This window comes from Cibotium barometz, chromosome 63 (genome assembly GCF_041138505.1).
Source record: "Cibotium barometz isolate CiBa-2024 chromosome 63, ASM4113850v1, whole genome shotgun sequence".
Taxonomy (NCBI): Eukaryota; Viridiplantae; Streptophyta; class Polypodiopsida; order Cyatheales; family Cibotiaceae; genus Cibotium; species Cibotium barometz.
In genome coordinates this window covers 7,281,748-7,304,561 of record NC_141108.1, presented here as the reverse complement: position 1 = coordinate 7,304,561, position 22,814 = coordinate 7,281,748, and the positions used below count along the sequence as shown (strand labels likewise).

The following is a 22,814-nucleotide window of genomic DNA, read 5'->3' as shown; positions in this document are numbered from 1 at the left end:
ACAGTGGGTTACCATTTTGATTGGAGAGGATAGCTTGGGCTTCCTCAATGTCTACGACCTGAACGCCGCTGCAGGTAGAGCCCTCTTTTGGAGCACAGTCTGGCAGGCCCTTCCCCAGGTTAACTTTTGGTGCACGGGTGGTGACTTCAACATGATTGAGGCAGCAAAGGACAGACTTGGAGGAGGCACGGCCACAATCTTAGGAGTAGAGTACTCTACCTGGGAGGAGCTGATACTGGTACTTAGAGGACAAGATCCTTGGCATCTTCGAGAGTTTGGGCACAACCTTGGGAGTCTTAGCTTCTCGCGTTCGGATAGGAGGAGCACCTGCCCCAACCTCTCTAGACTTGACAGGTTTTATGTTGATGAGTGGGCTTGCGGCTGTGGAGGCATGATTGGTATCTTGGTAGGCACTACTTTTTCAGATCACGCCCCAGTTATCTTGTCTCTAGAGGACTCCTGGAGGCATCACAGGCATGCGAGCTCTAGGATTCCAGATAGCCTCATTCAGTACCCCGAGATCTGTAGCAGCATAGAGCAGATACGGGCGGGACTGGACTTTATATGAGGCTCAGCTGCGTGCGCAGTGGACCTACAGTGGGACCCAAGAGAGTGGACTTGGGATGACCCTGCTGATCGGGAAGAGACACTGGAGGCCCCCTTCTTTGCATATATAGCGCGGCTAGACCGCAGAATCTAGATGCTGGAGATTGATGGCACCTCACCATCGTATTTCGGCAGTACCAGTCACAACCCCACCTACGGACCACTGGCAACCAGGCTCATGCCGGAGATTTGCAGTGGCATCGCAGCCTGGCACATTTGGCGAGGTAGATGCAGCAGCAAGGCCATCGAGGGTACGCACACTCCGCCTGCTGAGTCCATCAGGAGCATTTGGCTCGACATCATTCACACCCTCTACAGTTAGTGGGGGAAGTTACAGGGAGGTTCTGACAGCATGCGGAAGCGGTAGGAAGCTTTCTTGAGGCTCTGGAGGCCTCGCCCTTTTCTTACAGATAGAGGTGGTGACCCCACTTGGCATTACAGACCACCTGTGTGGTTGCCCCCCCCCGTATGAGATAGCCTTCTCCTCACATAGCGGCCAGCTGGAGGAGAAGTGTCTCTCCCCTTATGATCATTGATTCGCGCCCGTATATGAGGCGAGTTTGTATCTAGCCCTTCATGGTTGTATCTAGCCCTTTGTGGTTGTCTTTCATTAACTAATAGAAGGATCTTGGGAAAAAAGAAGGAGGAGGTGTTGCTAAGACCATGGAGGATAACAACAGTTCTAGTGGAAGGGTCGTTGGAGAATTTTTGGTTTATGTAGCAATTGCTTTAGTTTCAGGGCTTGTACAAGAGGATTCTTCTAGAAAGAACGCGGAACAACAGAGCATGTGCAAGCAGAGGCACATCACGCGGACGGAGGCCAACAAAGCGCTAGTGAATAAGAGCAATAGCATACTAGGTCGATGCAATGTATGTATACATATATATTTGTAGTCTTGATTCATGTAAACAACTTCCGAGATTTGGGAGAAAAGTAGACCCTTTATGATTGGTGACGTTATGGAGGTAACAACGCTGATTATAAAAATAAACCAAAAACCAAAAATCAAGCAACAAACAAGTGTATCTATGTATGCTCTATTGGAAGGGTTAAGGCATAAGCTATGCATGTGTGCTTATGGAGTGTTAACCCAAGAGCACAACTTGTAAAACCTGGATGTTACTATTGTCAAGCCCATGAAGTATTCCGTTTGGTACCATGCAAAGGAGAGCTCAAAGGTGGAGAAGAGAAATCGATAAGTGGACCATTGTTACTGGAAAAAGTATAGGGCTGGTCCAAATGCATAACCTTCAAGATATCATTGATAAGGAGAGAACTTACAACGTATGCTAGAGGAGAAAAGAGCTGAAGAAGCTGGGGATTTATTTAAAAAGTGGTGAAGTGGTTATTCTTACAATTGTCAAATGAAAAGCTAGCCAACTTGAATACTTCATTGCATGCTCCACCGATTACGTGGCACGTTTTTGGAAGCTTCTCCTCATGCTCCCAAAGATCGCCCGATAGCTGGACTAGGTTCAGCCTTTTGTGGATGGTTTGAAACCATTGTTGCATGCAGATGTTAGTGCACATCGGGCCTGTGATCTTTTAGGCGCGGTTCGTTTTGCTACAACCCTCAACACGAGGAAGAGGCAGGAGAATCTTTGACCTATGTGGCAATTGCTTTAGTTTCAGGGCTTGTACAAGAGGATTCTTCTAGAAACAACGTGAAACAACGCGGAACAACAGAGCACGTGCAAGGAGAGGCACATCACGCGGATGGGGGCCAACAACTGCCCCCCCCAACTTGAAGATCCCATGAACCACCGTAAAGGTGGGGGATAAGGGGAGATCAAGGGCTATTTAGCCCTATATAGAGGAGTCAATTAGACCCTAACCCACTATGTGGGACAATGCACTGCCACATGGCAGTGTGAGAAGCAGGAGGGCAAGAACTCATTCCAACACTTCTGTTAGGTGCATCTCGCACTTTGATGCCACGTGGACATGATATTCACTGGACAAGGTTCCAGTTTTAGACTAAACCGGACACAGTTAGGAAGATATTTTGAGCATTACAACTTGGCATGTATGGAGGCCATGGAGGGTACTCAAGTCTCAAGCTTATCATGTGCAGTCTGTATGTATTATTTTGTTTGATATCATCCACACCTCGAGGTTCACTTGTATGAGAATAGAAGGTGATTCCAGATCAGCTATGGCCAGAAGACCAACTTTACTAGGTTGTTTGTGTTTTTAGCATTTTGTCTTACAAGGTTTCAGCCCCCCCCTTTTTTTTTGTGTATTTTGTATTACTTAATAGAAGTCTCCTTTTTTGGGCTGTTCTCTTTGTGCTCTCACTTGGTCAGCTTTTTTATTTGTATATACCTGAGTAGTTTGAAGCTTTATATAAATCATAACTAGGAGATAGGTTATGGCTTTGCTATGGGATTATATCACCAAAATTTTGATTGGAAGACTTACTGTGTAAACTCACTAGGTTGTCGGGCACGAAGAACACTTCAGGTTAAGGACTAGCAACAAGCTCCATGATGCTAGCTTTCATCTTGTCAGCGACAACGATGCTGGATACGAGGTAATCTTGATTGGTTCTTCATGCATGTATGTGCGTGTGAGTGCGTGCATACATGTACATAGATGTGTAGTAATGTATTTACATACACATGTTTGTCTGCTTGCACCTTTTATGTGCATTCTATAAACATGAATATCAGTATACAAAGACGAGTGAAAGTGAGGATGTTCAATAGTGTCGGTGTTGAAGATGCTTCACAACCTTTTCTTTTCAGCAAGGAATAACCTGTGATTATGATTGCAACATCGCCCTAAAATCTGGGATTTTTTTTTTGCTTGCAGGAAAAGGTGGACCCTTTTTCCCTTGTTGCAGACGAGCTTGCCTTATTGGCAAACAGGTTGCGGTCACTAGTCTCAAGCGAGGTAATCTTACTTCTCATTCCAGGTGTCCAAGAGTTTTTGCAAAGGTGTGTTAGGATCGACAAACTCACATGGCGCGTGAGAGAGAGAAATGAAATGAAATGAAATGTTATATTAACGTCTTCAAAAGGCCAAAGTGACCTATGAGAGAGAGAGAGAGAGAGAGAGAGAGAGAGAGAGAGAGAGAGAGAGAGAGAGAGAAATGAAATGAAATGATATATTAGCGTCTCTAAGAGGCCATAATGGCCTATGAGACCAAAACTGAGAGTACATCTGAAGTTGGTGTCTCATCAAAGAGAACAACTAAATGAGACTAAAAAGTACAATAAACTGATTGTCTTACAGTTATAAAAATAGAATTGTAAGACTCCGAGATGATACTGAGTAGAAAATACTGGAAAATGTATATCATGTAGATCCATGTATGTTGATCAGTTGAAGTGTTGCCCTCTCCTTAGATCAATTATCTCCGCCATGGGGCTGTCTAGAATAGAGAGGTCGTAGAAGCGAGGTAGGCGCCTCCGATGTCGAGCAATAATGGCTTTGATCTGGCGATGGTGAGGATGCCGTGGTCAGGATCCTGGTGGGCGTGGCTGACGAGCACGACATAAGATGACTGCTCTATCAGTGGTGACTCCCTGGGAGCGTGGTCGGTGCCCTGATGGCCTAATGGAGAAAGTATCAGGAGGTGTGTGGACTGGGTTGCTGGTGCCGAAGAAATCTGTCAGGGTCCTCTGTCTAGGTACATCATGGCTCGGTCTCGTGTCTGCCAAGAGGGTCTCTGTGTGTCTCCTGAGCTCAAGTAGGAACAATCCCAGGCATCTCTAATCCTCAAACTCCATGACCCCGCATAACGGCCCAAAACCCTCTCGGAAGAGGCACTGATATCTCCCTCGGATCTCATAATAGACTGTACATCGGCAAATGTAGTGCTCCTGTGTCTTTGCCTCCTGGTAGCATAGCTGACAAATGCGGTCATCCAAGATCTGATGCACATATCGCCCTGTCTCAATCCGCAGCTGGTGTGATGAGGTCCGGATATGTCCAATGGCACAACGTATCCCATGTGATAGGTGTACATCCATGTACGCCAGGCAGTTGATAAAATCATCTGGTGAGAGGTGTAGAAAATGGCTCTTGTAATGAGCCATTTTCGTGCCTAAGGGCTCAAGGGGGCTAATCATGTCCTCTCTGTGTCCACTCTGATGATATCCATCCTGATTACGTGGTTTTGCTCTGAGCGGGTGAGATCCAAAAATGGACAATCTAGACTGTACTGAAAGGGTGGTAGTGCCTCTATCCGCAAACCATGTAGGTCAAACCATGATCACCAGCAATGAGTATCTACATCCTCTGCCAACTGTATGGATGAGGTCAATGCCAATCGGGAGTACCTTTGCCAAGGGAGCTCCCATAGCCGCTGTAAAAAGGTAACTGCCTGGAATAGGGCCTCGGTCACTACTGGTGCAGCACCTAGCTCAGCCCGAACAATCTCATGTGGTACTGATGATTTGCTCCGAATCATGCGGGCAATCATCATAATCAGTGGTCTCTCCATTTGCCTCCATCCCTCATCCGTCCCTCTCTGAGATCTGTGATGTGTGTTGGCCCCCCAAATTGGAGCTCCATACAAGAGGGTCGGTATGACAAGCGTATCAAATAGCCACAATTTGGTGCGTGGCTCCTGAAACTGTATGTGTGCACACTGCCTCTCAAGTGCCCCCAAGGTTGCATGCCCTCGAGCTAATCTAGCTGCTGCTGCCTCCTTCAAGGAGAAACGCGATCCTGTGAAAGTAACTCCCAAGTAGACATATGACCTGACGTACTCAACCTGCTCCCCTCGGAAAGTGAACTGAGGCTCTGATCTCGTCACCCATGCCTGTGTGGTGTTAAACACCATAACCTTGGTTTTCCCAAGGTTCACTGTCAGATCTCTATCTGCACAGAAAGCCTGTAATGCATCGAGGTGTGTCTATAATCCCTCCGGAGAGTCTGAGATTAGAACAATATCATCAACATATAAGAAGATGGGTATCAACACCCCTGCCAGGCATGCCCCTGGGCCTCCCAATCTGTCTACATAATCAGAGACCGCATCAATGTATAGTCCAAAGAGGGTGGGCAATAGCGGGCATCCTTGCTTCACCCCTATCGTGCTGGTCACCATATCGGATAGTCCGCTACCTGGAGCTCGGACTCTGCCTGTCTCACAGACTCATACAAAGCATATATTCCCCGCTGCATATCCTCGACTACCTCAATGTCCTGCAATCTGTGCATAAGCCTAGCACGTGGTACATTATCGAAGGCTTTGTGGAAGTCCACAAAGCAGCAATATATCCTTCTCTTCTGTGCCCTACCCTCTTCAATAAGTGCCCGAAGTGTCAATATGTGATCTAAGGTAGTAAATCCTCTCCTGAAGCCGGCTTGTCCATGTGCTCGATGACCATGCCTCTGTGCCTAGCGGCTCAGCTCCAATATAGAGCCATATAGTTTGGCCAAGTAATGACCAATCATGATCGTCCTGTAGTTGCCTGGTACCATGGGGTATATATATATATATATATATATATATATATATATATAGAGAGAGAGAGAGAGAGAGAGAGAGAGAGAGAGAGAGAGAGAGATTTTATTAACGTCTTCCAAAAGACCGAACTCGGCCTATGAGACAAATTGGAGTACCTGTATGGGGTATCCTCTGTCATCCCAACAAAATGAAAAAGTACTGAACAAAAAAGCTGAATCTGGGTGTGCAGGGGATGGAGCTCTACTACTAGGAGAATGCAAAGCTATATGCATGGAGTATACAATCATGGAGAGAGAGAGAGAGATATTAAGCGTCTACTAAAGACCCAATGGGCCTGTGAGACCAAAGTGATACAATAATGTCCATTGCATATCTCATCATGGAATGGAAAATAAAAGAGAAAGAAAACATAAACATAGCTATCTCACTGGGGTGATACAAAACTGTCCATGGAAACTCATCATGGAATACTAAGAACATAGAAACATGAGAGCAACATCAGCTCCGAGTAGATGGTATACCACTCTCCAAAATATCAAGCATGGGGCTAATGAGTATGACCGAGAGGTCTCCCTCAGCTATGTCACGTGGAGAGAGAGAGAGAGAGAGAGAGAGAGAGAGAGAGAGTTCACAGTGCACGAGATTGGGTCCCAATAACCCACTGAAGGGCCTCCATCAAGGATGCTGTAATTGTTTGTATTGTTGCAGATTATAATGAGTACAAAGGTGGGCTGAACTGCCCTGGACTAGACTGGTGTTTTCTCCTTGCGTTTTACTTCTGGCTGCTTGCGTTGACCTTTGGCTGCCTGTGTATGCCCTGGTTTGCTTTCATTTGGCTGCTGGCAGGGTCGCTTCAGCACAGGATTGAGAGATGGGAGCCTTAGAGCCCTGTGTACCCTTTACACAAGGGTCTCATGCACACTTGGCTGGCCAACCAGCTGGTTGGACCAGCCTGACTTACATAGTCTTGGGTTTTTATGGTTTAAAGCACTCCTGAGGAATAACAGAGTCGATGTTGATGTTGAGCTTGTCTCTACCCCACATCCCTGCCAGGCCTCTCTCCTGAACCTCTGGGGGTAACTACCTGTGTGCAAGCCAATCTGCAAGGGACCTGGCAGGTCCTATGCTCAACGCACCCCATGATACATGAGGTCGGGCCCCGAACATATGGCCACTGAGTAGACAGATCAGGTGGTTCCAAATCAGTGGCTGCAAAGACGCTTCTCTGAGGCTACCGACGCTAGCTGCGTAAGGGCCAGCCTGAGATGATCGGAGTAAACTGGCTGCAAATTTTTCCATCTCTGTGAAGATCCATGTGGTACTCTGCAGCCAAGGGCCCCCTAGACTCGGGGTGCGGCCTAAAATCCTAGCCAAGAGAAAGTCCTTTCAAGGCTCACCACCAGGAAGGAGTCCTCTAACAATCAGCTTGCCCAACAGAACGCGGCTCTGAATAGCAGGGTCAATGATGCCTAGGCCCCCTCTACATCGTGGCTGAATGATCACTCTCCATGCCACCTTGGCGCTGGCAGGCCTCCCGTCACTATCAGCCCACAATAAGTTCGAGATCAACCATTGTACCTGACCAATACATGCTCGGGAGAAGGCCCAACAAGAAGTAATGTACCACATGGTGGCAAGAAGGACCTGTTTCACCACCACCACTCTACTAGCTAGGGAGAGCCTCGCAGAACTCCAATACAAAAGCTTCTTCCAAATGCTCAAAAGAAGAGGGGCGAGTTGCTGCTCCGGAGAGATATTGATGCCCATGTGACATCCAAGATAGCGAACTGGAGTGCCCCTCGGGATCCACTGGAAAGCCTCAACTGGGCACCAAGTCGGGGCGGGGGCAAAGCCTACCCACAAACCACACGACTTGTTCCAATCGATCTGCGCTCCTGATGTGCAACAAAAGATCTCGTTCGCCTCAACGAATCACTGGAGATTCCCCACATCTCCTAATAGGTAAGCTGTTGTGTTATCTGCAAACTATGAGTCTAGTAGCTCCTCCTGAGTACGGAAGGGGAGAGACAATCCTTGGAGCCCCGTCTCTTGGGCTTAGAGAAAACCTCCCATGGCCTCGGTGACAAATAGGAAAAGGTAAGGTGCCAGAGGATAGCCTTGCCGGACCGAGCAGGAAAGGGGGAATTTGTTGCCACAGGCTCCCTGAGAATGAGAACGTGACTATGAGAGGTTGAGTAAAGTCCTGAAACACCACGGATCCACTCCATGGGGAATCCCATCCGGCTCATCATGAGCTTTCTCAAAGTCTAGGAGTAGCACTATGAGGTCCTGTTGCCGCATCCTAGCTGGAGCTGCCGCCCCCCCAGAAGGTGAAGATGTTGTCCCACGATCTTGTCTGAGTGTCATGGATCAAGTCAAGGAGGAAACATTGAAGTCTCCGGCTGATGGCCTTTGCCAAGATCTTGTAGGCGGTCCCAAGAAGGGTGATTGATCTCCACTGTGGGATCTCCAATCTATCACCACCCTCCTTAGGAATCAAGTGTATCAAACCCTCTAAAAGCCTCTTTGGCCGGGCACCTGTGGTCATAATCTCATTGAAGGTGGCTCGAAGGCCGCCTTCCATGAGGTCCTAGTGGCGAAGAAAGGAAACTGGAAGCCCGTCCGCCCCTGGGCATTTTCCCCTAGGAAGAGTAGTCAATGCCCAGGGTGGTCAGAAACAATAGCTCCATCTTGGCCGCACAACCTGCGAATACCATCTCTCCTCCTATGGGGGCTTGCAATCTCAAAGAAGTCCCTCATGACTTTATCGTCGGCTTGGGTCCAAAAGGAAGCTTTGGCATGGTACCTGTACTCCACCCTCCTCTCCTCGATGGATCTAATCTTCGTACGGGTAGCAGAAAGTTGACTCTCAATCCAAGGGCTATCGGGGGAACTCTCTTGAAGCTACTGAAGAGAAGCATGACCCCTCCTCAGACTCCTCTCCTGCTCATGAAATCCCTCCAATCTGCTCTGAGCTGCCTCCTGCAAAAAGCTGTGATCTCACCAAGGCCCGTATACAAGGTGCACGCAGAAGAGCAAATCGAGTCCTGCCCATATCTGCTCTATCCTGTTGTTGCAGATCTCGGGATCCTGTATAAGGCTGTCTGGAATCTTAGTGCTCGCGTGTCTGTCTTGCCTCTAGGGGTCCTCTAAGGACATAATAACCAGAGCGTGATCCGAAAAAGTAGTGCCCGCCAAGATGTCGATCATGCCCTCAAGACCGCAGGCCCACTCATCCACATAAAACCTGTCAAGTCGAGAGAGGTGCTCCTATCAAACCGCGAGAAGCACAGGCTTCCACGGTTGCGCCCAAACTCTAGAAGATGCCAAGGATCCTATCCCGTGAGGGCCAGGATCAACTCCTCCCATGCAGAGTACTTTGCGCCTGAGATTGTGATTGTGCCTCCTCTGAGTCTGTCCTCTGCTGCCTCAATCATGTTAAAGTCTCCACCCATGCACCAAAAGTCAGCCTGAGGAACTATGCTCCAGAAGATGGCTCTACATGCTGCAGCACTGGGGCATAAACATTGAGGAAATCCTCTCCAACCATAATGGGCTCGCCTAGAGACTATGACACCTGAGCCTGTCACTGCAGGCAAGAGCTACTCTCACTGAAAGAAATACAAACTCCTCCCTGCGTCCCCAAGGGGCTGAAAGAGGGAGACCAAAAAGTGTGGCTCCTACCTAGTAAAATCTTCCCGCAGCGGCGGCGGGTACGCCTCTTGGAAAGGTGGTGCTCCTAGTGGAAAAGAATGTCGATGGGTCCCCCAACTGTAGCATTGTGAAGCTCTCCTCTAAGGACACCTAGCCTCTAAAAGCACATGCCCCCCTAAACCCTGAATGTTCCATGAGGCTATCGGCATATCAATCTCTACGGGAGGCCAAACTATCGAAACTGCCCTCCACTCGAAGAGTCTTGGGTGTGGTTTTAGATGGGGAATAATCAAAATCAATCCTGGGGCGAAGGCGCGCCAAGTGGGCGTGGATCCTGCCCTCCATGTGTCGCCACTTTGTCCAAGCGCAAGAGTAGGCATACTCCAAACTCCATCAATCACAATGGAGGTATTTGTAAGAAGGGGGGAGGGGTACTGCAATTGAGATATGAAGGAACACAAAGGAGCACCTCCAGGCTGGAGCCCACCACCTCTGCATCTTGGTCTCTATGGCCTGAGCCTCCAAGCTCCATCCTAGCCAATGGCCAGAGATGGGTGAGCATGTTAGTGATGCGTAGATTGTGAAGATGGTGTGAGAGCTCTACTTCTTGCCCTTGGATGGCGGCAGCCACCGTCTCCGAATCTCACTCTGTCTCTGGGGCTGCACTCAAGGGAAAGGAGAAGATCATCACGCCACTCTCTGGCGTAGGTTTGGAGTGATGAAACACCACACATATCCGAATGGGAGCTACTGTCTCCGCAAAAAATGTCCCTTCCACTGGAAGGCATCGAAAGAAATTGTAATCCACAGGTAGCCCCAAGATCCTGGGGGGTCCACTTGGGGACTCTGGTTGGAGAGCCCTCATCGGGGAAGCGGCAATGGTCATCTCTACCGGCTTCGAGAATTGATGAATCAAGCAGTGGATAGAGCTTGCCGGCTGTCTGCGCTCTGGGTCGGGTGCTGCTGGAGGGCGATGGGAGTGCTCTGGAGAAGCGGAGAGAGGAGGGGGCAAAGGGGACTGTTGCGGGAAGAGTCGGAGGCGGGAATGGAGGTGGAGGGGGGGGGGGGGGAGGCGAGCCACTGGGAATGAACCATCGGAGCGAGAGGGTGTTGGGAGGGGCACACCGGGGGTTCAATGGTGGAGCCAGCTGGCCTCACTGGAAATTGAGATCCAGAGGAGGAATCTTGACGGGGAAGTGGCCTCCAAACCGATGGGACCCTCGCAGTGACTGGAGAGGGCCCATCGGCGACGGGTGGGTGCCGCGATAAACACGCTCGAACCGGTTCTCTGACAGAACCGAATCCTCTTGTACTCGACCAACCTAGCACACGCGGCGGCGGCGATGAGCTCTGGCCAACGGTTCACCATGTTGGGGTAAAGGCATAATGCCCACCCTTATAGTGTGTACAAGCCCATAAGTTATAGTACATAGTACACTTAGTACTTTTAATGTACTAAGTGCACTATGTGTACTAGTGCAATATACATGTGTGATAGGGGAGTCACACACTCATTATCATGAGTTGACTTATCCCCACAACTCTCTCTCTCTCTCCCTTGTTCTCTCTGTGTATGTCTCCCACATGAATCTCTAACCCTAATCTCTTCTCCCATTCAACTGGTATCAGAGCCAGTCTGCAGCTCTCTGCATGTGCAGTTTACTTCAACAATGGTGGTGTCGAATTTGCTGTAGAGGAGAAGAAGGTGCAGGCGCTGATTTTTTTTCTCTCTCTCTGTGAGCATTGAACGCTAGGCTGTCTGTGTAAGCTACAAGGCGCTGGTGGCCACAAAGGCTGGAATTCACCACTCGTGCGCTTGCAGTCGTGCGCGTGTGAATACTTGCAGTTTTGACAACCAGGCGCAGCTAATCAAGCACAGCAACGAGCGAGAGGAAGGCCCGTCGCGTGTAGTGCTATCCATTAGGTGGCGGGCGTTGAACCAACACGCGAGGCCACCTAGCAGCACGGCAAAGCCGTAAGGGAAGCAGCGCACGGCATGGTAGAAGCGATGACCACAGCCGAATAGAGGCAAGGCGTAATCACTAGCGCTGGGCGTCGACTGGCTGCTGGGCGTGAAGCGAAGGCTACGCAGGCGTGTAATCGTGAAGGCGCACCTCAGTCGACAGCATAGGATGGCTGGTAGCGCGAATGCGAGCTCGTAGCGAACAACAAGGCGCTAATCGTGTAGCGCTACAAGGCGTCAATATAACAGGCCACGTAAGCCTCTAGGCAGGCGGGCGAAGAAGCAGGCGAGCGAAGAAGTAGACGGCTGCAGGATACGATAGACCACGTCGTCATGCTGAAGCCCAAGGTCGATGCGGCTGCAGGCCATTAGGTCTCCCCGACACGTGTGCAGCCCCCTTCTCTACAGCAGCTTCATCACCCTCTTCTACAGAGCATCAGATTTCTACGCAGCAGCACCAAATTCAACACACCCTTTCCTGCAACAAAAAATCAGAAATTACAAGGTATCTTGCTTCAATTTTTTTTTGGGATTTGCAATTGAGCAAGTACAATCATCAATTGAGTAGGTACAGGTGCCCAGTTGCTCAATTTTGAGCAAAATTGGCAAAATTGGGTGACATTGGTCACAATCAGGATCAATTTGCAGGAAATTGGATGTCGAAATTTGGGGCTTTTGATGTAATTGTGCAATTAAGCATTCATACATGCTGTATGATGTGAGAAATCGCACATTCGGGCAAAATTGCAGCAAATTGCAGCGCAAATCAAGGGGCTTTTGTGCCGATTGGGTTGATTTGCATGCAGGCACTCGCATTTGATGCTTTGGGCAACGTGTTGATGCCTGTCAAGCACTCAATGTGCCTGTAAATCAAGGGGCTTTCATGTATTGGATGTATATGTGGCGAGGGGGAAGCATCGCGAAGACTCTGGATGCCTTCGTGTGCGTCAATGTACCATGTATGATCAGCAATTGATCTTAAATCAAAGGGCTTTTCAAGATTTTATGCTTGTTGAGCTTGGCAAAGCAGCAGGCAAGACATTTATGCCTTGAATCCTCAGAAATCAGCTTGCAGTCAAGGGGCTTTTGCCCAATTTCTGTTCGGAACTGTTGTATGCAGTGTTCGAGACTGTAAAAGTCTGATTTTCACTCATTTGGACAGCCAGGAGAGCATTTATTTGCTACTGTACCTGCTGGTACAGATTTGGCACAGCTTTGTGCAAGTTTTGGCATGGCTGCACATTGATTTGAGTGAGCAAAAGGTTCAATTTCAGCTGCTGTACTTGCCGGTACAGGTTTGGTACATCACAGGTGAGCACTTGGTACTGTTGTACAGTACTTTGGAAGGGCAACAGAGCACATTTAAGGTGCTGTCCCAAATCTGCAGCAACCAGATTTTGGTGATTTCATCACATAAAGTGGGAGTAGAGTTGCATTTGTGCTTCCGCAGTGGGAGATAAAGCTTGGGAGAACAACTGTGAGCACTTTGTATGCTTTTGGTGCAGTGTTTGCACATTTTGCAGGGAGTCAGGCATTGACAGGTTGCATATTGCTATGGCAACCACAAGTGAGAGCTCTTCATTGCTTCACATTAAGAAGGTTAAAGGCTCGCATAACTATGATATTTGGCAAACCCAGTGCTATAATGTGTTGCTCCAGAAGAAGCAGCACAAGCCTATCAAAGAAAGGGGTGTAATGCCCGCTTCTCTTACTGCTGAAGAGTGGGAAGATATGGATGAGCTGGCAAGATCTACTATCATGTTGTCTGTGTCAGACTCATTACTTTTCAGCATTCGTGAAGAGAAGACAGCTTGGGGAATGTGGCAGAGATTGCAGGACTTGTATGCTCAACAAAGTGCCTCAAGCAAAGTGTATTGGTTGAAGAAACTCATAGGTCTTCAGATGAAGGAAGGGGCGTCTATGACAGCCCATCTAAATGAGTTTAATGGTATTGTCAGCCAGGTCATTAATCAAAAGTTGGCAATGGATGATGAGTTCAAAGCCACTTTTCTCTTATGCACTTTGCCAGAGAGTTGGGACACATTCAGGACAGCCACTAGCAATTCGCATGCTATGCTGTCATATGCAGATGTTGAGGGTGCTCTTCTTCAAGAAGAGATGAACAGGAAAAACAACTCTGTTGGAAAGTCCAATGCAATGAATGCACGTGGGAGGTCCCAACAAAGGGGAAAAAGCCAAGAACGGGGAAGGAGCAAGTCTCGCTCCAAAAAGGATTTGGAATGCCATTATTGTGGCAAGAAGGGACACATTAAAAAGCAATGCTACAAATGGAAAAATGATCAAAAGGAAAAGGGAAAAGGCAAAGACAAAGAGAAAGATGAAGCCAAAGATGTAAAGCCAAAGGGCAAAAGTGGAGTCAAGATTGAAGAAATCAATGTGTCACATGCAGGTGGCAGTGAGGATGAGGTCCTATTTACGTCTTCACTTGATGCCCATTCACTTCTTACAGGTGGTCATGGTATGCACTCATGGATCATTGATTTAGGTGCCTCCTTTCATGTCACAGGTTGCAGAGACTTGTTTGTCAGGTATACTGCTGGCAATGAAGGAGTGGTTTATTTGGGTGATAACCATGCATGCAAGATTCTTGGCAGAGGTGATGTGAGGCTTGTGTTTCAGATGGCTCACAGCTTATGCTCCATGTGTCAGAGACATGTGCCTGAGATCAAGAAGAATCTGCTTTCTACTGGACAGCTTGATGATGCTGATTATGTTACCACTTTGGTCGTGGAAAGTGGAAAATTAGTAAGGGCTCACTGTTGTTGCCAGAGGCTCTAAGGTGGACACTCTTTACTTTATGCATGCAGGTGTTTGTCACCATGCTAATGTAAATGCAACCGAGCTGCCGGAAATCTCTATGTGGCATAGCCGGTTGGGACACATGAGTGTCAAAGGAATGAGCAATTGTCTCGTTTGGGTTACTTGCCTTCTCTAAAGTTTTTAAGTTTTTCAGTTTTGTGAGCATTGTACATATGGTAGGCACTACAGTGCCCCCCACAAGAAAGCTCTTGGACAGAAAGATGCTCAGTTAGAGCTTGTGCATACAGATGTATGTGAGATGCCTCAGCTTTCTTTGGGAGGGGCAAAATATTTTGTGTCTTTCATTGATGATGCCACACGCAAGGTGTGGGTTTATCCTCTTCGTTTGAAGAGTGATACATTCTCAGTGTTTCAGAAGTTGTTGCTCATGTTGAGAATCAAACTGGCAAACACTGAAGGCTTTGCGTTCCGACAATGGTGGAGAGTATATGTCCAAACAGTTTCAGGACTTTTGTGATGCTAAAGGCATCAAGAGGGAGCTCTCTACTCCTTATGATCCTCCACAAAACGGGACAGCAGAGAGGATGAACAGGACCATACAGGAGAAGGTCCGTTCTATGTTGTCACGTGCTGGTTACCTCATGGTTTTGGGCTGAAGCTGTTATGACAGCCGTTCACCTTATAAACAGGTCACCTAACACGAGGCTTGGTGGGAAAGTGCCCAGAAGAGGTATGGACAGGGAAGCCTCCCGTCATACAAGCACTTGAGAGTGTTTGGTTGCGTTGCGTACGTGCACATACGCAAGAAATGCGCACCAAACTTGATCCTAAGTCTCACAAATGCATATTCCTAGGATATGGTGACAGAGGTGAAATGGGGTATAGACTTTGGGATCCCGTGAATAGAAAGATTATACGCAGCAATGATGTTATTTTTGATGAAAACATGATGTATAAGGAGCCTGCAAGGCAACAGGAGGCCTGGCAGAGTCATCTTTGACGATGATGGACATCATGGACAACAACCAAGGGCTGTAAATCAGCCATTACAGCAGCAAAACCAGCCCTTAAATGGTGCTGAAAATGGTCCAAATGGACAGCCAGAGATGGCAGAAGATATCCCTATGGATATACCACAGTTAGAGGAGATACCGGGCATGATTTTTCAGCCTTATGGCATGAAACAGGAGCCACCAATGGGTGATATGCAGGCTGGACAGCAACCTGCAAATGATGGTCATTGGGTACGGAGGTCCACAAGACCCTCCAGAGCCCCTTACAGGTTTGTTCCAGGGGTTGACTACTTGATGCTCACTGACTGTGGGGAGCCCTCATGTTATAAGGAGGCTTTACAGAGGGCAGACAAGGCTCTATGGGAGCGTGCCATGAAGTCAGAGATGGATTCTCTGCACAAAAATGGAACATGGAAGTTGGTGCATTTGCCTGCAGGCAAGAAGGTTTTGCCATGCAAGTGGGTTTACAGGCTCAAAGTTGCACCAGATGCAAAGCCAAGATACAAAGCCAGGTTAGTGGCTAAGGGCTTCAAGCAGGAATATGGTGTGGACTTTGATGAGATCTTCTCTCCAGTGGTCAAAATGACCACACTTAGAGCTGTGTTGGCTTTGGTTGCGCATGATGATCTGGACATGATTCAGATGGATGTGAAGACTGCTTTTTCTTCACGGTGATCTCCATGAGGAGATATATATGCAACAGCCAGAGGGTTATGCAGTGAGTGGAAAGGAGAAGCTTGTATGCAAGCTGAAAAAGAGTCTTTATGGGCTCAAACAGGCACCAAGGGAATGGTATCATAAATTTGATACATTCATGAAATCACAGAAATTCAGGAGAAGTGACATAGATCACTGCTTGTACACCAAGAAAGCTTTGGATAGCAGTCTATTGATCCTCATCTTGTATGTTGATGATATGTTGATTGTCGGGAAATCTCGTAAGGAGATGGATGCCTTGAAGCAGAGGCTGCATCAAACCTTTGATATGAAGGATTTGGGTGATGCAAATCACATTTTGGATATGCGGATACTTCGGGACAGGAAATCAGCATGTGTTGTATTTGTCTCAGAAGGAATACATTGGCAAAGTCTTGCAAAGGTTCAATATGGACGGGGGAAGAAGACTAGTACTCCTTTGCCTCCATATGTGAAACTCAGTGCTATGGATAGCCCACAGTCGGATAGAGACAGGGCTGATATGGCCAAGGTTCCGTATGCTTCAGCTTGTGGCAGTCTCATGTATGCCATGGTTGCTACTAGGCCGGACATTGCATTTGCAGTGGGAGTGGTTTCTAGATACATGGCCAACCCTGGCAAGAAGCATTGGGAAGCAGTGAAAGGTGTCATGAGATACCTGAAGGGCACACAGGATAGTGCATTTGTTTTGGCAAACAGGATGCATTAGTGCATGGTTACACGGATTCGGATTATGCCGGTCATCCAGATAACCGGAAGTCTACTACCGGTTATGTATTTTACATTCACAGGAGGTGCTGTGTCATGGATATCCAGGATGCAGAAGTGCACAGCCTTATCTACTACAGAGGCCGAGTATATTGCAGCCACAGAGGCTTGCAAGGAGGCATTATGGCTATCTCGGTTAGTGGTTGATTTGGGCTATACAGGGGATATTCCATTGTTGCATTGTGACAGTCAGAGTGCCATCCAGTTGGCAAAGAACCCTGTCTTTCATGCAAAGACGAAGCATGTGGATGTGAAGTATCACTTCATCAGAGAGGTGATAGAGAACAAGCAAATTCAGCTTGTTAAGATTCATACGGATGACAACCCGGCTGATCTGTTGACAAAGAGTTTGCCTCCGGAGCGGTTTGCTCATTGGCAGACACTTGATGGGCATTGGATGAGGCCAATTTCAGCCTTGATATGGCCTTGTATATTATCATGTACATGCTGATTTTTCTTTTCCTTTACTTAAGGGCACTTTGCCTTTAAGTGGGAGGTTGTTGGGGTAAAGGCATAATGCCCACCCTTGTAGTGTGTACAAGCCCATAAGTTATAGTACATAGTACACTTAGTACTTTTAATGTACTAAGTGCACTATGTGTACTAGTGCAATATACATGTGTGATAGTGGAGTCACACACTCATTATCATGAGTTGACTTATCCCCACAACTCTCTCTCTCTCCCTTGTTCTCTCTATGTATGTCTCCCACATGAATCTCTAACCCTAATCTCTTCTCCCATTCACACCACTCTCCGACGACAAAGTTGTCCGCAATGGAGTCCTGGTGCTCGGTTGCCTGAGGGCCTGCCTCTCTCTCTACCCCTTGGTGAGGCTCTGAACGAGGACTTGGGGAGAGGGACCACTGGAGGCGGTCTCCTGGACTGGCACCGAGGGCAAGCTCTAGCAAGGTGTCCCATTTGCCTGCAAATGAAACACTGGCCAATAAGGCCTGAGTACTCCACTGGCTGAATGATGGGGTCTCCCCGAAGGCAAGAAATGGATGACATGGGGCATTGTCTTCGGCGAGGCGATACAGATGCGGAGGGACGGAATCCCGGTCCCTCGTGCGAGGGACGAAGCGACAATGGGTGGGGATTCTATCACTCTCCCCCAATGGCTCCACCGATCACGGGGAGAAGAGGAAGGTATTCCTTCTTGAGGCCTAGGCAGCAGACTGTCACGGGAAAGCCTGAAATGCCAGCGAGAGGGTCGGATGCAGGGTTGAAGCCATGCTGCCACCGCGCAAAGAAGGCCTGGGCCGTGCGGAATGCAATGAGGCTCAACTGCATGACACGATCTGACACCTCAGGCGAGTCAAACTCAACCTGGTAGTAGCCACACCCCTGAGGATGAATGTTTGTGATCTTTGCAAGCCCACCAAGGAGGCTAGCATGAAGAAGATCTCTAAGTTGTTTGCACGCAGGGCGGCTACCAATAATCTTGCATACCAAAGTGGAGCCCTCTAGGGATGCAACAATCGTAGCGAGAAGCTGCAGGTCGGCTTTAAAAAAGATAAGCAAGTAACGGCTCCCTCGGTCGGGGATGATGGTGCGGCTGCCATGGAGTCCTCTTGGGGGGCGAAGACCAAAAGAGGCCGAGGCTTGCCGAAAAAAGCTGGAGGAAACGGAGGAGACAAAAAAACACAGGGAGGCGGAAGGGCGCAGGGCTCCCACGAGCTGAGGGCACTGCTGGAGGAAAACGGAGGAGACGAAAAAACACAGGGAGGCGGAAGGGCGCAGGGCTCATCTGCGGGCCGGGGGGGGGGGGACGCAGGCCAAGGGAAAGGTGGGGGGAGACGGCGCAAAGTGAGGAGCACAGGTGGAACGGACAGCAGGGGTGGGCGGGCGCAGGTGGGTCAGGGGGGACGCTGGCGTCGAAAGGAAGGGAAGGGGATGCAGGCAGAAAACAGGGGGAAGAGGCGCAACAGAAGCAGGCGAAAGAGGGGGGCGGGATGCGGGAAGGGAGGGGTGCCGGTACAGACGCAGAGCGGGAAGGGGGGGGGTGGCGGCGTGCGTCTCAACACACGACTATTAAGTTAGCACTTTCTTGACCTGAGATGATATTTGCAGAAGCACTTTGTTTGTTCTTTGCACTTTCATGATTGGGATCATTCACTTTTCTGATGAAGTGTGTATGGATTTCTGCAAAAGGTGCCCAAGTTGGCTTCTGCTGCAGAGTATTTTTTCAAGACTGGAGTGGAAGGCAAACGCTTTCGACCAATGGTAACTTGTCTACCTTGCTCTCAAAATATTTTTGTGGTGGAAGACTCATTATTTCTGAAAATTGAGAAATTGTCACATTATCTCTATAAATTGTCTGCATTTTTCTAAGGGGCGTGGCAGTTAAAAAGGTAGGCCATACAATATTCTAATAGCTTAAACTGGAAGGAAGGGCTCTTCATCGTCAGGAAATCCTGAGATTGCTCTACTCGAGTGCTGGACTGGAGTTCCCCTGCGCCCCCCCTCCTTGCACGATTCTGCACCAGCCCCTTCCTCTGCCCTGTGCCACTCTGCCACCCGCCAGGCCTTTGCGCCCCCCCCCCTCTGTCTGCCTTTTTTTGCACAGCCTCCCTGCTGCCTCCGCCTGCCGCCCTCTGAGCACTCCCTCCTCATCTTTTTGCCACCTTCCTGCTTTCTGCCCGCCATGTCGCCCACTTCCACCTGTTGCCCCAGGTCTTGTGCGCCCCAACCCCTTTTCATCACATTATCTCTATAAATTGTCTGCATTTTTCTAAGGGGCCTCGCACTTGAAAAGGCAGGCCATAGAATATTCTAATGGCTTAAACTGAAACAGAAGGCCTCTTCATGCTCCTTCCTCCGCCATGTGCCACTCTGTCACCCGCCAAGCCTTCGTGCCTCCACCTCTGTCCACCCTTTTTGTGCAGCCACCCTGCTTCCTCCGCCTACTGCCCTCTGTGCCCACCTCCCTCCTCTTTTCGCCGCCCTCCTGCTCGCTGCCCGCAACCTTGCCCACTTCCGCCTTTTGTCCCAGGTCTTGTGCACCCCCCCCCCCCCCCCTTCACTCCTTTGTCTCCACCTTTTCTTCCCGTCTCATTATCACCTCCCTCCTCCCTTTTTTTAACCCCTTTCCGACTGGCCTTAGGCCCAAGATCCTCCCATAGTCACTGTTTTTTCACCTCCCATAGGCTCATTTCACCACCTGTAGGCGCTTTTTCCCCCCTGTAGGCGATGCCGCCGAGGGAGCACCTAGTGGGGTTTGAATCCAGGACCTCCCGGTCCCAAGACAAACATCTCACCACTTGAGCTACCACCTCATTGGCCTACAACCCCTCCTTTTGTGTTGCCTTGCCTCCTCTTCGAGCTTCTGTGGTGCCTCCAGCAGTTTCGCAGCAGGTTTCTAGCTTTCGGACTCCTCCATTTCGGCAAGTGTCAGCTCCCTTTGGTCCTCACCCCTTCAGGAGGACTCCATGGCAAGCGCTCCATCATCCCTGACCAAGGCTGTTGCCCCCTGGGCCCTTCCTCTTCTTTGAAGCGGACCTCCAACTCCTAGCTTCAACACTAGCCTTCCTCGAGTGGGTAGCGACCCAGTGTGCAGCGAGCTTCGTGACTTGCTCTAGGCCAGCCTCCTTGGCGAGCCGGGCAAGATCATAGACAACTACTAGGTGGAGATTGACACCCCAAGAGCTTCGGACCATGTGCTTCAGCTGAGCCCCGTAGTGTTACGCATGGCCCAGGTGTTCTTTGCACGTTGGCAGCATGGTTTTTCATTACACTGTTGCCTTTGCATGTGGGATTACTTGGCATCCCATTCCCCATCTTGCAATTGCCACCACCCATGCGTGATTTACAACTCCAACGTTATATGGATTGATCAACATTGCATACCCTATGACTCCACCAAGGATGATTTCATCTGCAAGTGTTTTTGGATAGAACCTGCATACTATGGTTCCACTCACTTTGAGTAATGGCCCAAGATTTATTGGAAGACTGGAGGGCTGATTAGGTAGAGTGGAGACTTGCCTTAGCATGGCACAATCTTTGCAGGCCCGTGTAGATGAGTGTGACTCCAAGGGTGCTATGGCTTTAAAAAGCATGCTAGGCATAAATGTTGGCTAGGCTCCCACCTGCACATCTCTTGGGGGATTTTGAGTGAGGGACCGGCACAGTCTTTTGGAGAGTGGCTCACCTTCAAACTGCTCCCACCCGAGGCCCAGGAGTGGAGCCTCACTAGGATCCGAGGGAGAGACAGGCTTACCTTCAATACTGACTCTTCCATTTCTCCGCCGGAGTGGCTCGCACGGGTGCTTGACCCGCCTCCCCCTGAACGGGTAGGGGTTTTTACCAGACATGATATCCCAATTGTGGTCCATGGTGCAGCACCCTCATTTGGACCACATGGCAAATTGAACCCCCCACCTGCCCCCCGATAGAGGACCTCAGCTGTGGCTGCACTTTAGAGAGAGTGAGTGATCCGGTTTCATCAGCACAGGTGGCACGTTGATTCTCCCCCAGCCAAAGTGGCCAGAGAGATTATGGAGATTATGCTTATGGGAGGGCGGACAACTGATAAGACTGCAGTGGGATTCGGGCGAGTGGCAATGGCACGATCTCTTCACCCCAGAGGATCCCCCCGACAGTCCGTCTGACCACAGTATTCAAATGCTAGAGGTACACTGGCAGGCCCAAGACATCCCTGCACGTTTCCTCCGGGATTTTTGGAAATGGTTGTGGACAGCTTCAGGCCATGGAAGATTACGCTTTTCCTTTGGTAGATAGCTCACAGGGGCTTGGCAGGGGGCACTTGGCTGCTGGCAGTTGGAGGTCGGTCGTCACTCTATTCTAGGTGTGGACACCCTCATAGGAATCTCAATGTCATTTCCTTTGAGATTGTCCCAAGGTGCAACAGCTATGGCAGAGGATCCTCTGCATCTGCCCGCACCATTACCTAGGGGTGGTTGCTTGGGCCTGTGAGGCAGCACCAGCCCTTGCATATGAGGAGACAGGACAGGATCTCGCCCTTCTCTCTCACCACAGGATCATGGGAGGCCCATTTGCAGCAACCCTAGAGGGGAGGAGTACCACAGGCTCTTGTTAGAGGTGGGAGATCGTTAGTAGCATTGCAGCATAGCACATTTGGTGTGGTCGCTGCCAGCGAGGCCATAGAGGGCGCTACCACAAGTCCATGCAGAGCATATGGACGGACACCATTCACACCCTCTGTAGCCAGTGGGAGAAGTTGCGAGGCGGCTCGAAGTGTATCACTTGGCACCTCCCTCCTCTCCCCCCCCCCCCCCCCCCCCCCCCCGCAATTGTATGAGATAGCCTTCCTCTGAGAATGGCCAGCCAACGAGGAAGAGCCTCTCTATCCACATCTGTTTTTCTTGTCTCTCATGATTGAGACTTGGTCATGTACTTAGCTCTTTAGAAGTTGCTTTTTTAGTCCTCTTGCTCTCTCTCTCTTTCTATATATATAAAGTATAATATCATATAATATCACAACATGTGTATATTCAATACATATAAATATACATAAAATACAATAACAACTCATATAAAGTATATCATATTTCTATAAATATAATATTAAAATACATTATAAACTATATAAATGTAATATATGCAATACAAAATTTGTGTTTATGTTACGGCAAAAAGAATACATATTGAATTAATATGATATCTAAGACATCATGTTTTAATATTAGTATATTATAATAAAGTACACTTATCACATCTTTACAGCATCATACTATAATGACAGTTTATCATATAATGTACGACTATTTTAAGTTGTTAAGCAAATTATATTTTACAACAATATATTCATTTAAAATAATCAATATATATTATACACAAATGCACCCCAACCCCTCCCTTTGCTCTTTCCCTTCTCCAGCCCTTCCTCCCCAACCTACCTGGAAAAAATAGTAGAAGGCAGACCTAT

General features: G+C 48.8%; 1 protein-coding gene across 3 annotated transcripts in view; it reads left to right on the top strand.

Annotated features, from left to right (window-relative positions):
* The window catches only part of LOC147603614 (solanesyl-diphosphate synthase 1, mitochondrial-like), a 93,427-nt gene that overhangs the window by 47,072 nt on the left and 23,541 nt on the right, over positions 1-22,814 (top strand). For 2 of the 3 annotated variants that reach the window (XM_086796474.1, XM_086796476.1), the window contains exons 3-5: positions 3,045-3,140; positions 3,422-3,502; positions 19,058-19,129. In XM_086796474.1, the coding sequence (XP_086652600.1) occupies positions 3,045-3,140; positions 3,422-3,502; positions 19,058-19,129 (249 nt within the window). The remainder of the gene's footprint in view (positions 1-3,044; positions 3,141-3,421; positions 3,503-19,057; positions 19,130-22,814) is intronic. The other variant, XM_086796475.1, reaches the window with a different exon arrangement.